Raw genomic sequence first — 15,006 nt, 5'->3', positions numbered from 1 at the left:
AGGAGAAAAGAACAGCCAGTTCTACTGGTGGGGAATTAAGCTGGAAGTGCTGAATACACAGATTTTAAACTAAGATACATAAATACCTAACTCTTTTTTTTTAACTTGAGTTAGAAGGGGGTAAATCAGCAAAAAGAACATGGTTGGAAGCCAAAACCCAAGTATTGTCTGAACTGGTGTGGAGTAGCTAAAGCTGTTTCCTTCATGAAGAATGCTTTGTAGTAGTATTTGTGTAGGCACTGTATTGCTAATGTCTAACCATGTTACTGTTCTTGTTCATAACAGAATATTTTTAAGAGTGAGAAAAAGTAGCATTCTTTGAAGAGCAGGCAGGCAAATATTCAAGCCTGATACATGCCAAAGTCAAGCTTTATTAAGCAGTCTTTTTTCTTTAGTAGCTCTATGGGACTTTAGGACCCTTATGAAAGACACTAGCTTATTAGGCCTAAGGTTAGCAAACAAACGTTAGTTTTATATTAAGCATATTTAATACATTCTTGTATTTGGCAGTCCTGAGTATCATTTCATGCCAAAGATAGTGAGGGTGGGCTGGTCCTGCTAGGATATGTCATGCTGGGCTTCAGACAGATGTCTAAAACAGAGGTGCATCGAAGATACTGTAAGGAGTACAGTAAGGAGCTGTACTCCTGTAAGGAGCTTAAATGAGTGGGCAGCCTGCTGCTCTAAACTGGGGTGATTTTGTCTGGATGAGGAAGTAGGATGGGAGGGATGCCCTTGCCTTTATATGTATGGCCTTAGTGCCTCTGTCACTTCTATATAAAGCTCACAGAATGGCACTGTAGCACTGTGCTGGCATCTCTGGTCATGTTTCCAGGAGAGGCTTAAGTGACCATCTGAGTAAAGAAGGAAGTACACCAACAATATAGTTTTCTAGTTACAGAGCAGGTGCTGTGTGTTGTGTGTCTGGGTTTTGACTGCTCAGTCTGCCACCATTTCCACACCTGCTCTGGGGAAGAGGTGGCTGATCCAGTCTACAGGTGCTGGCTTAAGCCACGAAAGGACCTTCTGTTGAAGCAAGGAGACAAAATTTGTGTATGACAGACATGCTCTGAGCTTCCTGTTACTGGTCACACATTGGTATATCTTCTGATGTGGAAGCAGAATACAGGGTTGGCAGTTGTCCCAGGTTTGACTAATCTTCAACCTTTACATATCATAGGTACTAATTTCTAGCTATGCAGTCTTTTAGTTACCAACTTCCTTGTACATATTCAGTAACAGAGCTAGCTGCAGGTACATTACTTTCTCACTAGCTCTTATAGTATCTGTTGGATTTCCCTTTTAGTATTTAGGAATGACTGTGAGGCAATGTTAAAAACCTCTTTTAGCCCTCCCATTACTGATCTCTGGTGGATGCTTTAAAGAAATACATAGTTAAATGGTTGGGTATATTCCTTGTTAACTGTTAACCACTTGTTAACAACTCTTGTGCCACAGGTGGAAGAGGAAATCCAGACGCTCTCACAAGTGCTAGCTGCCAAAGAGAAGCATCTAGCAGAAATCAAGAGAAAGCTGGGAATTAACACACTACAGGAACTAAAGCAGAACATTACCAAAAGCTGGCAAGATGTTACATCAACCACAGCGTATGTACCAGCTCATGATGATTGTTTAGACTGCTGAAGTGAAAACTGTTTAGATCTTGTGTCATGTCTAAACACTCTGTTCTTGTGAAATAAGTATATATAACACAAAGTTAAGTTGTATTAATACTTCTCTGGGTAACATAGACTTTTTAAAAAGAAGAACCCTGCAAGCCATATCTCATGCAAAAGAAGAATGATTAATCAAAATATGGGCTATTCTAACACACTTTTTTGTGTCTGATACATCTGAGATACCAAGGTGTCCTAAGTCCAACAGAATACCCTTCTTTTCCACACTGAAAAATTGTTGCAAACTGAGCCCATGCAGGAAGAGCGTGAAGTCACAGTTACTGTTCTTTCCAAACTCAATTGTTAGCTTAAGGTCTAGAGCAAGCTGCCTTCTGCAGTTAATAAACACAGAATGTCACAAGATGTACATCAAACTTTTTATGGTGAATTTTATTGACAGAACTGTGCGGTGCAAGAATTTAGATGCTTGGCACAAAAAAATAGACCTTTTTCAGTGTGTGTGTGCATAATTTTATTTATTTGTGGTTTGTTTTCTTTTGTATTTTTTGAGGTTTTTTTTCCTTGATAGGGGTGTTTTATGTGTGAGTTTATTTTGTATTTTAATAAATCCTATGAAAGCAGATAGCATCTGTTCTAGGGGTGGGGTAGTAGGTGCATGTCGGTGAACTGCGTCTGGTCAGAGCTGGCAGAGATGCTGTAGCCAGAAGGGACTGCAGAGGCTCAAAATAATGTCTTAAGCAGGTTTTCCATATGACTCCAAAGCTGAAGTGTACCTCTGCATTTAATGCAAATAGACACACCCTAAAAGTTTCCTTATGTGTTCATTAAAAAAATCTAAAACTTAAATGTTTTTTTGAACACAGATACAAGAGAACATCAGAAACCCTGTCTCAGGCTGGTCAGAAGGCTTCTGCTGCTTTTTCTTCTGTTGGTTCAGTCATAACCAAGAAGTTTGAAGATGTCAGGTAGGTTTATTTACCTTTTCCCAAGTAACTGCGTTTTTTATTTACGCGGTTGATCACTGCAGTAAATTTATGCTGTTAACGTACCTAGTGCTTCTAAAAGCTAATCTATCCAGAGCCTTCAGCAACTGTTTTAGGGGAGGTAAGAGACTTGCTGCAGAATCTGCTTGTATGTTCTCACTGGTGCTGAGGAGTTCTGTGATGTGTGTTTTATGTAGGCAAGAGAAGCAATGTGTGCTGCCACCTCCACTGCTGCTCTTACTTTTCTGGTGTGATTCCAGGCGGCACTGTCTGCCTGCCTCTGTGGGGTACACATAGCACTGTCATTTCTGCTCTCTCTCAGCTTGTGGAATATTACATTTAAACAACTAATATCTTTCACTGTGTTTTGTTGTTTTTCTCTTTTTTGTTGTTGTTGTTGTTATTGGTTTTTGTTTGGGTTTTTGTTTGTTTGTTTTTGTTTTGTGTGTCGATTCCTTCCAAGTCTGTTTTATTTCTGTCTAAGCTGTTCTGCCTCATAGAAGTGGCTTGATTTTATTACATTTTTAAGAGACTATTGGCACTTTTTAATTCTTAAATATTGTTGGCATGCAACATATTTTGACTTTGTGCCAAATGACACAGCCCTTCATACACATTAGGTAAGTCTGCCAAGTCATTTTTGGAACTATTTTGAGCTGCTTGCAAAAATCCTGCTGGATGCAATACAATCAGATGCTTGGCTTACAATTCCTTGATTATGTAATTCTTAGTACTGGAACCTATACAATTACTCATCTCCACAGGTAATTTGTTATTGTTAAACTTATTTTTCAGTTATTGGGCAAATAAAAATTCACACATTCTCACAGAATATTGCTGCTTTGGCAGCAGTGTAATAAAATCAGCCATTTTAAAGTGCTGCCATTAACTTCTTGCTTTTTGAAGTCTAGTGAGAAAATGCTTTGAGTACAACTACACAGTTACAGATTTTTCTTCAGATTTATCAGAAGTTCATTTCTCTCTTTAATGCTTACTCTGGCATTGTGCAGACTACAGGCATTTTCACATTCCTTTAGGTAAGGTGGGCACAAGAATTGCTTCTCAAACTAAGCATGTAGTCAGACTGTCTCCATTACAGTTTTTCATTTAAGTTTTCTCTGTAAAAGGTAATTTCTTCTTTTCTTCAGTGTTAGTAAGGGTAAAACTGAAGCCCTTTTAATGTCAGGGAAGATGTTTCTTCATGTTCACCTGGTAACTATCTCAAAACACAAAATCTTGAGTATACATAATAATTAATAAGTCTCTCTTCCTTGTTAGAAGTAAACCCACTAAAATGATGCTGCAAGGTTTTTTATCAGGAGACAGAATATGGTGTTGAGGTCAATGGCATGCAAGATTCCTCCTTCTTTGTCTGTACAGTGTTTGTGCTGTGGCAGAACAGAGATTTCCCCCTTTTTGTGTCTATTACAATGGCTGTTTAGCATTGTGAATCTAACTAAATTACTAGAGTCTAAATGTAAAATAGTTTATACATTCTTTGTTCATAGGTTGTCCAGTGAAACAATCCTTGAGTTGATTACTTTAGCAATGCCAGTATCTTAGTTACTTCATCTACATTACCTTTGATCTAAGCAAATACTCAGTGTTTTCAGCAGTTACAACTTCTGTCCATTGCCTCTCAGCCCATCTATCTGAGCCTGACTTTATCTTTTCTGTACTCCCCCAGTAAGGAGCTAAAGACAGCAGTAGGTTCTCTATAAAGATGTTGGCATTTGGCTCCTGGAGTACTAACTGGGAGCTGTTGTCCCAGGGGAGGAGATGTTGTTCCAGGGGAGGAGATGAGCAGAGGCACAGGATGCTATGAGAACTCAGACTCTAAAGTGAGCTCAGTTTGATCAGGTATAATAATAGCAGCCAGTCTCAAATATGTCCTGTTCAGCAATCAGTGGGACAGGGGGAACCTGGAAGACTCTACTCTGTTCCCTCTGGATGCAGAGCTCAGCTGCTCACTTAACAGGAGTCACTTTTCTACCTTAAGGCTGTGGTGTTCCCCAATTAGCATTGGAGTATTTCACTGGACAAGGACAAGCACAGACATAGAGCTGTCTTCTACTTCAGGAATGCCTTAGGAGTGTCTTAATTATTCCAGTTAGTGGCTCTGTTAGTGTTGAGTACTCTATTAGAAACTGGGCCACTGGGAGAGAATGTTAACAGTATCAGAGAAGTCTGCTCTGTTGGTGTGCTTCTCAGGGAGAATCATGATGATGGAAATGCAAGGTATTGTTATAAATTCAGGGGCAGCTGTGTTTAGAAAACAAAAGAAAAGTGTGAAGAATTACTGCTGTTAAAGATCTTAGTTGCACTTGAAACAAAATAGTAATGTTTTTCATGGGAACCAAATTCATCTGAATTTAGGTCTGAGGGTTATATAACTACTCAAGGGCAAGTCTGAGCTTCAGAAAGGTTTAGATGCTTAAATTCTTTCCTGGAAGTGAGAGTTGATGGGCCTGATACTTGAACTTGTACTGAATATGCAGGTTCATTTTTGTTCTTAAACTCTTGCATTGGCTTCATTGTGGCTCACTTTCCCTTCTATTGTTTTTTGAGGGACTTCTCAGCTGTAGTGGTGTGATTTCTTCCCTGTTGGACTATATTATGGACATATGCCATGCAGCAAACATCACACACAGATCTTTATTTGGGCACTGCAAAGTGATGTAATAGGGAGTTGCAAAAGGGAATGAGGCAGCTGCTGGAGCTGTGATTTTGGAAACAACTGAAATGGAGAGGAAGAGAGGACTGGTAGTGCAATGCCAGTGCATTTTTTGCTTCCTTTTTGTATTTGTTTTCTCTGCCCTTTGTTATGATGAAAATGAACTCTGTTCCATCTTAGGTTTTTCTTAATACCTTTATTCTCTTTATAAGAATTTGTTGAAGTTTTGATAAGCTAACCTTCCTTCTGTAGGCAACAACAGTATTCTGTGCAAAGTAGTAGTACCAAGATGTAGCTTTTGAGCAGTCATGACTTTGCACTTGGCCCTTCTTGCACTGCATTCCTATAATGGAGCAAAGTCCATCTTTGCCTTGCTCTGAGATTACAGAATAACTTTCTTTGCTTGCTTTAGAAGTCTGATCTCTGATCATGGATTCCTAAATACCGTAACATATCAGCTGGAAATTTAACTACAAAGTAACTAGCTACTGTGTATGTTGAGCTGTGTTTTCTAGGCTGGGACTCTGGCATACCTCCTTGTGCCTTTTCAAAATGTGAGGCAATGGAGTAGCTTTAAAAAAATTATTGTGTAGAGGATAAGAAAGCTTTAATACAATACAAAATGCATGGAAGACTGGAGAGCAGCTTACTGTGCCTTTTTATTTATTGTCTTTTTTAAGCTAGGGGTTTGCTTTTGAGCATTGCCAAGAGGGCTTGTCTTTCAAATTGCCCAAGCTGATGGCCTAGTTGAGTGAGTGTTTTAGTGTGGCATTCTGTGCTTTGGGAAAGAAATACAAGTTCTTTTCATAAAGCTGTTCAAGGCTTAATTGTGCCTCTTGCATTACCTGAAGAATAGGTGGTTTATATTAAAAAAATCAACTGCATTTATCTAATTCAGTTCTCCTGCAAACCAGATCATTGTATGATAAAACTATGTAATATGGTGTTTTTTTGCAAACTGGATACTGAGGGTATACAGAAGTGTATTGTCCAGCAGCAAGTAAATTCTTCGTGAATACATGAATAGTTCTTGTATTAAATGATGTCTGAGATGAAACTAAACTTTTGCAGACACCTGTTAAAACATCTGTGATACATTATAGCTTGTTGTTTTTCAGTGTGAGCAGTTCTACAGTTTGTAAATATATGTATTTAATCCTCTTTAGCCTTAAACTTCTTGCAGGGAGAAACTTCTTGCAGCATGAGGGGAATTGGCTGAGCATTGACTGAAACTAGTTAGTGTCAGTGTAGCTCTGTAATAAAACCTGCCATGTAGCAAGCCCAGAACTTGTAGTAATCCACATCACAGTGAAGGATATATATTACAGTCCAGAAGACAATCAGCTTGTCTGTGATCTGGAAAAGCCTGTGGAAGCCAGGCCATCCATAAGAATGAAACACAGGAGAAATGGGCTTGGGTAAATAGATGAAACATAGCTGTGCATTACTGAAGTGTCAGGAAAGCATCTGGCCTTGTGTATCTGATTCCCAGTACACTGTAACTACAAATCAAACCATAGTTGTGCATCTGCCTTAAGGGATCCCAACCTTTTTTCTATCATTTACTAATGAGCCCTCATAAAGGATCTCCTAAAACTTTTTCTGCAATAAACATAGAACTTTTTGTCTTCTGTGCATGTATCTTCCATTGACTGTGCTGAGATGCTAATTGTAAGTTTGGAGGTACATTTTATGAGAGTTGTTTCCCTTCCCTCCTCTCCTTCCCCAATAACTGCCTGGAAAGTATTCTCTTGAAAGGCATCATAAAGCCCAGACAAATTTTGACATTCCATATGTAGTTATGAAAACCTGAGATCATCACTTGTAATAATTCTAAGTTACTGTTGTGGTATTTGGTAAGAATTATTTAGCATATAAGGCTTGTTTGTATCTGCAGTAAACAGGGATTTCTTGTATGGAACTAAATTAGGTGTGTGGTAGTGGTGTTAAAGCTGTGCAGGAGCTCCTTCATCTATACCCAATTACCTTCGAGGAGTGGATGTGTTTTCTTGCTAGACAAACAGTAACTTTATAGCAACACTGGCAGGTTATAGAAATCCTCCATGAATTTCAGAGCACAGGACTTTATCCTGCTCCCAGCATAAATCCAATGACTGATGTGACTGCTTTTGTTGATTGATGAGTAGATAATTTGTATTGATGAGTGTAAAAAACTTTACTGAATGTAAATGGAAGCCTTCTGGATGTAGAGATAATTTTTTCAGTAGGAAGACTAGCTGATTTATAAGACTCTCAAGTGTTTGCTACTCGCTATTGCCAAAACTGTAAATGCAGCATGACTCCTGTTGCTTGAGAAACTTAAGGAGCAGACAGACTGTTGCAGCTAAGCAGAGCAAGTACTAACAAGCATGGCACTTGAATCTTTCTAAAAGAGAAAAAGGTTGCTGCAGCTTTTGCTCTGATGTACTTGTGTGTGTGTGTGTGTGCATGGCTAAGCAATTTAAGAAAGCAAACCCAAGCAGTTACTAAGACTGTGTAAGACTGTTTGGCTGTTTACCAAAGATAGTTTACAGAAGTCAGCTCTCTAAGCCAATTTCTTCTCAATGTAATCCTTAAACTAACTTTTTGCTTTCTTTTCTCTTAATGCTGGCATGTAGTATACGCTCCATACAACATTCAATTAGTATGCCTATTATGAGGTAATGTATGCATAATCCAGCTCTTTGGTTTATTTATTTTCACATGTGGAATCAAGTCAAATTGAACTTAAGTCAACTAATGTAGTTTTATAAAAAAGCAAAAAACCCACCCAGCTTTGTAATGGAGTTCCTGTACTAACATATAGGATAAAATTTGTTTTATTTCTGGTTAACGGAGGTGGTTATCAAACATCTGGAAAGTCACATTTCCCTACTGTTTGGAAAACTATAACAGCTTTTCCCTGTCTGTTAGAGTGTAATGTTACTAAGTGATTCCAAGTTTTAAGGCAGTAGCTTGGCATATATTTTTGAAAATGAAAGTGAGTAAAAAAACCCTGTGGTTTCACAAGAAGTCTCTTGGTGATCTGGGGTGCTTGCCTTTTCTCTCCACTTGCTTGGCACCGTGTCCCTCTGAGAGTCTGGTTTGACACGTGTCACTGTGTGCTCTCCCAAGAGAAAAGTGTGCAGCTAAGTGTGGCTGACCCACACAAATGCCAAGCAAAGCAAGAAGGGAAGCTGTAGGCTTCTTTTGAAAAACACCCTTGTCTGCAATATTTATATAATACATTTTTGAGTAATCCTTAGTCCTGGTCCAATGAAGGCAAGCATTTTCCATCCTACATAAAGGCAGAAAAAGTGTTGCACAGATTTGCACGTAGCAGTGACAGCTACTTGGAGCATTAAGCCACTTTTCTGACCCTAATGAATTATACACCAGCCTTCAGCACTGGAAGTCCCAAGCTGTCCTGCTTTTTGTATGCATAACTTACTATTTGTAATTACAGCTGCCTTTGGCACTTAAAGGCAAGGGAGAGTCTCACTTAAATGTAACATGTTAGCAGAAAATGCCACTGTGAACCATGTTTTATTTATTGAACATGTAGCAAAATAAACTGAATTGGTTTTCCTGTAAAAAGTAAAAAAACTGATGAGCTCTCTTCAGCAATAATATATTAGGCTAGCCAGAAGTGATGACTAAGATTTTCTGAACAAATGCTTTAAGCCAGAAACATGTTTGAAAAGACTGGGAATAATATAAGCTAAACCTAAAATACTTGCTAGTTCTCCCTTGCATGTTGATAGGAAGGATCCTGTTGTGGACCTGGCAATGTTTTGTTGCCAAGTTGAAAGTGAGCCTGCAATTCGCGTATGTTTGAATTTAGTTTTGTAGTACTTGGGAGGATCAAGATGTAAACTATTTTTAGGCTATCTTTAAAACAGGGAAAGAGCCCCAAACAAATCTCGTGTTACTGTTGGGTAAAAGGAACTGTCTGCTTGGTTTGTGATGTTTATAGGTTAACTAGATGTAATTTTAATTCTGTGGATCCTTTTTTTTATTTTTGTAGAAATTCTCCTACTTTCAAATCCTTTGAGGAGAAAGTTGAAAACTTCAAGGTAAGAATTTCTAAAACACATTATTGATTGTGCAGCTGTGGATGTGGAAAAAAGACTCAAGTCCTTTTGGGCAGCCTATTTTTTAGTTACTGGTAAACTGTTGAAGAGGTGCTTGGAATAACATCTTTTTAAGTCCTGTGGAAACAGTTTCTCTGCCTAATGATTTGCAAATAAAGTAATGGGCTGCCTGCACCTCCTACAGGAGGATGCCTTTAGAAGAACTAAGAGCCAGCTAACCTACACAAACAGCTAGTATTAGGTATGCAAAATAATTAATACCTAATGCTAGCTATCCAGAATTGTCTAGGCTTTTATTTCATACCTTTCTAGGGACTAGTATCCTACACAGGAGAATACCTTGGGATACATCTCTCATTTCTGGCATAAAAGATAAAAGGTCTTTGCACTTTAATTTTAACTTCACTCCTGAAAGCCTCAAGTGTCAGAAACAATCATTAATAACTTCTCCAGGTAAAAACTGGTAACATTAATAACTTCTCCAAGTAAAAACAAAAATTACTAATCTGTGTAATCAGAACCAGATTTGACTTCTCCTGGGGACACTGGGCTGAATGAGAAGCATGCAAGTGATAGCAAGGGGAATTGGGCCTTCTTTTCTTGCAACTAATTGACCTTAACACCCCTGCAGTCCCACAGAGCGTATGGGCGGAGGGAAATCAAAAGGTAAACATGTTACATGGAGAAAGTAACATAGTTGCTCTGCTCCTCTGAAGATCTCAGGACTTGCTCTTAGGACTCAAAACTGTCCAAAGTTCTTTCTTGAGAAATAAAGTAACGAGTTTTAACTCTGAATCTCTTAAAGACTTCTTGATTTGAAAGGCTTCATACCTTTATCCACTTGAAACTGAGGTTGTATCAACCTTTGGACTCTGGAATCAGCCCTGGAATAAGGGCTGCTTCGTGTATCTCAAAGTCAAAGGGAGATTACTGTGTTAATCTGCTGGTGAGTGTTTCCTGCCAGATATGTACAGATTTGTTTCAAGAATATTGTGGAGGTCTCCTCAACCTGGAAAAGCTGCTTTGTTGAAAAGAGTTATTAAACCAGACATACTGGTTTTGTACAGTTAAGCGTGTTTGGCATGCCAACTAACTACTATGCTTTGTTGGGGGTCTCTCTGTGTTCTAGTCTAAAGTTGGAGGAAGCAAACCTGCTGGAGGAGACTTTGGAGAAGTTCTCAACTCTGCTGCCAATGCCAGTGCCACAGAAACTATTGCAGAACAGACAGAGGAAGAGACCCACTGAGATTTCTGCTTCTGTCCCGCTACCCACTGCCAGATCCTGCAAGGAAAACCAAGCACACTTGTAACATTCTCTGCGCTCTTTCCACCAGATGTGCTTTTATTTAGCACGTAGTTATTTTACCCGATTAACTGATACCAAGCTTGTTTGTGGGTTCAAAATATTTTTGAAACTAAAATACATTGTTTGGGATTTTGTGTGGGAAGGGGAATTTCTATGCCTTTCAAGCATTTAAAGGACTTACCTGTAATTTGAAGACAACCTTTAAAATATAGCAATGAAAAAAACCTCTTTTGAGAAGTTAATTATATTGTACAGATACTGTGGATACCTATTTTCTTTTCAATCTGTAATTACTGCTCAACTTAATCCTTATGAATCTACTGCTGCTGCCAAACTGAAGCTTGTTACTTCGCTCCCTTGTGATTGTTTCAGTTGAGTGTTGCCTGCAAGAGACACTGGACAGGAGGCTGGACAAGGAGGAAGGATCACTCCCAGCTAAAGAAAGGACTTCAGTTTCAGCAGGCTTTACACAAGTTATAGCAGGATCACACATGAGTAGGAATGTACTGTCTTTTGAGCGTGTTCCTCATCCAGCAGGTGTGGATAGGTGATAGACCATGTAAAACTTAACCCATCTGTCTGTGCACTGTCCACCTCAGAAACTTCTGACCAACGCAGATGGAAGCAGGATGCCTCATAGTGCTGGTTTGGTTCAGTCACCATAGCATTTTCAGTCTTGTTTCTTGTACAGGATATCACTGTGGTAAGATAACACTCTTCTGAGCATTGGACCAGTCACAAATAGATTCATTCACACGTGGTGGTGTCATATTCACACTAACAAAGCATGGACTAGAAGAATAAGCTTGACCCCAGAAGTGGTTCTTTTGTAGTCATCAAGAGAATTGCTCCTATAGCCTAATGTTGTTTCTCTTGTAGGCTGAGCCCTGAAAACATCTGCTACACCATTTTACTCTTTTTAAATGTATTTAAGCCAACACCCCTGTTGCCAGCCCCAGAAGTCTGTTTAGAGAGGTGCACAGTGTCACTGCTCAGCATAGCTCTCCTAAAAGATGTGTCCTCCTACATCTTGTTTTGTCTGCTGTACTCCTCAAATTTCTTGTGTTTTATGTGTTTCTGCCACATGGTTAGAACATTTTATCACCCTGCTTAGAACTGGAAACAAGTTTTGGTACATTTGTGTGAAATCCATGAAACTTCAACTGCCACAGGTGTCTGGAGGAAAAAAAGTTGGCTCCTGACAACCTTGCTAGCATGTCAGATGTAGAATGTGTGCTTAATTACAATGTGAGAAGCTTAATAAAGTGTATGTGAGGAATGTATTGTCCTGTGAACATGGAGGATAATGTAAATAAGTAAGGAGATTTCATTTCTATTTGAAGTAGTCATTTAAGTTTGGTTCAGAGCAGTGCTGGTACATACTACTGTACTGCTGGGACTCCTCATGGCTGAGCTTGGCATTTCTAGAGAACACTGAGCCTAGACAAAAAATTACAAATCACAGCATTGTTAGGGTTGTAAGGGACCTCTGGAGTTCATCTAGCCCAAACTCCCTGTCTCTGAGGCAGGCTCACCTCTGGAGCAGGTTCTACAGGACTGTGCCCAGGTGGGTTTGGAATGTCTTCAGAGAGTGAGAATCCAGGACCTTCTTCAGCAGCCTGTTCCAGTGCTCTGCCACTATATAAAATTTAACTGCCCTGGTTACGGTGTGAAATTCAGAAAACAGAAAACAGGTTGACCTGTTCCCTCGGCCTCTGACAGCTCCAACTTAACAAAGGAACAGAGAATTGCATGGTTAGAGAGAAAGGAGCTCTTCCTCCTTTGGGTCAATACCATGTAGGGCAGGTTCTTCTGGAACATGACCGTTATTGGATGGGTCTTTTATTTATTTATCTAACTGGCAAAGAGAAAGGTCATCTAGTCCAGAGTTGAGCTTTCTGTTTGCTGAAAGAAAGCTTTTTTTTTTTTAAGGCCACACTCCAGGAGCTTTTGCTGCATCTTCCTCTGCCCACAGCTTCCTTTCCTCATGTGCAGCTGGCTTTGGGGCTGCTGTGAGCACTGAAGCTTTGCTTTCAGGGCTCGTGTAGTAATCACAGAATCAATTAGGCTGGAAAATACCTCTGAGAGCAGGGAGTCCAGCCTACGAGCAAACAGCACTTTGTCAGCCAGACCATGGCACTAAGTGGGGCTCCAGAGGGGGCGGCAGAAAGTTGTGCCCGGCAATGTTCAGGCCGGGTATTACAAGAAGGTTTTTCCCGCAGAGGGTGTTTGGGCACTGGAACAGGCTCCGCAGGGAAGTGGTCACTGCACCAAGCTTGACAGAATTCAGGAACTGTTTGGACAATGATCTCAGGCCCATGGTGTGACTCTTGGGGTGTCCTGTGCAGGATCAAGTGTTGAACTCCATGATCCTTATGGGTCCCGTCCAACTCAGGTTATTCAAGTCCAGTCGTTCCTTAAACCCCTCCAGGAACGGTGACTCCAGCCCCTCCCTGGGCACTACAATACGTACTTACCTTTTCCGTGAAGAAGCTCCTCAGGTGTCCATCCCGCCCGTTCCCTGGCGCGGCTTCAGCTCCGTGCCCGCTCCCGCTGCTGCCGCCGGGGGGCAGCGCGGCGCCGCCGTCCCGCACCCAAGATGGCGCCGCCCGCCTCAGCCCCGCGCGCTGCGCCTGCGCGCGGAGCGCCGGCCCCGCCCCCGGTCAGTGATGGCGGCGGCGCTGTGGGGCCGCGCGGCCCGGCCATGGCGGGCGCTGCTGCCCACGCTCCGCCGGGCCAGCGGCGCCGCTTCGGGAGCCGCCGAGACTCCCCCGCAGCGAACGGAGCAGCGCCCGGGCGGCGGCACCGCGGGCTCCGCTCCCCGGCAGGTGAGGGCGCGAGGGGATCGAGCCGGGGCAGCGTCCTCGGCCCTAATGCGGCAACAGCCGGAGCGCTGTGTCCGGTTCTGGTCTCGGCGGTACAAAAGAGAGGAGGCGCTGCTGGAGAGGGAGCAGCGGAGGGCCAGAAACATGAGGAGGGGTCTGGAGCATCTCTCGTACGAGGGGAGGCTGCGGGAGCTGGGTGTGTTCAGTCTGGAGAAGACAAGACTGAGAGGGGATCTCATCAATATATAAGTATAAATACCTAAAAGGCAGGTGCCAGCAAGATGGTGCCAGAGTGTTTTCAGTGGTGCCCAGCGACACCACTAGGGTAGGGAGCAGTGGCCATAAACTAAAGTACAAGGAGTTTCATCTCAACACGAGGAAGAACTTTTTTGCACTGAGGGTGGCAGAGCACTGGACCAGGCTGCCTGGGGAGGTTGTGGAGTCTCCCTCTCTGGAGACAATCAAAACCCAGAAACCCACACACTCCAGTGTCACCTGCTCCAGGTGACCCTGCCTTGCCAGCAGGGCTGGCCTGGATGATGTCCAGAGGTCCTATCCAACCCTAACAACTCTGATTCTCTCTTCTCACCACTTCACCCTGCCTAATAAGTAACCTGCAGAAACGTGGACAGCTCATATTTCTTTTTAAGATGCTCCTACAAAAATGTAATGTAGAAAGCATGCAAGGTACTGATGCATGGACAAAGCTGTGTTCAGGCTTTTTACAAGCTGACAGGGAGGATGTAGAAAATCTCTTGATGATTTTATTGGGTCAGATCAAAGATCCGTTAAACCAGTATGCCAGAGACTTTTCGTGGAAATATAAAGGCCTTTATGAATGAAACACCTGTAGAATTGTATGTGTGTGAAGCCAGTATAAGAAACATGAAGACAAGGGTTGAAAGGATGCTGGATGTAACTTTGAAAACCCACAGTTCTCTGGGAAGCTGTCCTTGGCTGTAAAATTAGGATGGTGTGCTTGGCAAGGCCTGCACTCTGGTGAGCTGCAGCATGAATGATTCATCAGGAACAGACCCTGCTTCTGAAATGCACAAGGAGGGTTACAGGATTGTGTCCCACATCTTACATGTCATTTGTTTTCCTGTGACTCCACCATGAATCAGTCATGGAGAGGGAGATGATGAGCAGCAGTCTGCTATTTATTGAGGCTGCAGTAAGTAGAATTCTGGAGCAAAGGACCACCCCATCAACAGCTGTTGACTCCTGAAGGGTGTAAAAGATTTGTCCAAAACCTAGTTCACCATTGCCAAACCAGGAATTCCACCAGGAATAATGTCAGAGGTGAGGCTTTGATAGCTGGCAACCTTCATCCTCGGTGTTGTACCCAAATGAGTTTTCCCCAGGTGCTTGTTGGGAATCCGGGGATATGGGAATGTGAGTGGATGGGACTTGGGAGAGAGTGAGTGGTAAAATAAACGCAGAGATTTTGTGAATAACCATCACTTTCTCTAGCAATGCACTGAGTTTTGTCATGCTGGTTTTTCCCA

At 41.7% G+C, this 15,006-nt stretch overlaps 1 protein-coding gene across 6 annotated transcripts in view; it reads left to right on the top strand.

Annotated features, from left to right (window-relative positions):
* TPD52 (tumor protein D52) overlaps positions 1 to 11,956 on the top strand; it is a 40,921-nt gene extending 28,965 nt beyond the window's left edge. For 3 of the 6 annotated variants that reach the window (XM_066564163.1, XM_066564171.1, XM_066564138.1), the window contains 6 exons: positions 1,459 to 1,607; positions 2,501 to 2,602; positions 3,631 to 3,657; positions 7,913 to 7,954; positions 9,301 to 9,349; positions 10,497 to 11,956. In XM_066564163.1, the coding sequence (XP_066420260.1) occupies positions 1,459 to 1,607; positions 2,501 to 2,602; positions 3,631 to 3,657; positions 7,913 to 7,954; positions 9,301 to 9,349; positions 10,497 to 10,613 (486 nt within the window). In that variant the 3' untranslated portion in view covers positions 10,614 to 11,956. The other 3 variants (XM_066564154.1, XM_066564144.1, XM_066564177.1) reach the window with 3 other exon arrangements.
* The last annotated feature ends 3,050 nt before the right edge of the window (positions 11,957 to 15,006 follow it).

The sequence above is a fragment of the Molothrus aeneus genome, chromosome 1 (genome assembly GCF_037042795.1).
Source record: "Molothrus aeneus isolate 106 chromosome 1, BPBGC_Maene_1.0, whole genome shotgun sequence".
Taxonomy (NCBI): domain Eukaryota; kingdom Metazoa; phylum Chordata; class Aves; order Passeriformes; family Icteridae; genus Molothrus; species Molothrus aeneus.
The sequence above is the reverse complement of the archived record's forward strand: the minus strand, read 5'-3'. Positions and strand labels throughout refer to the sequence as shown.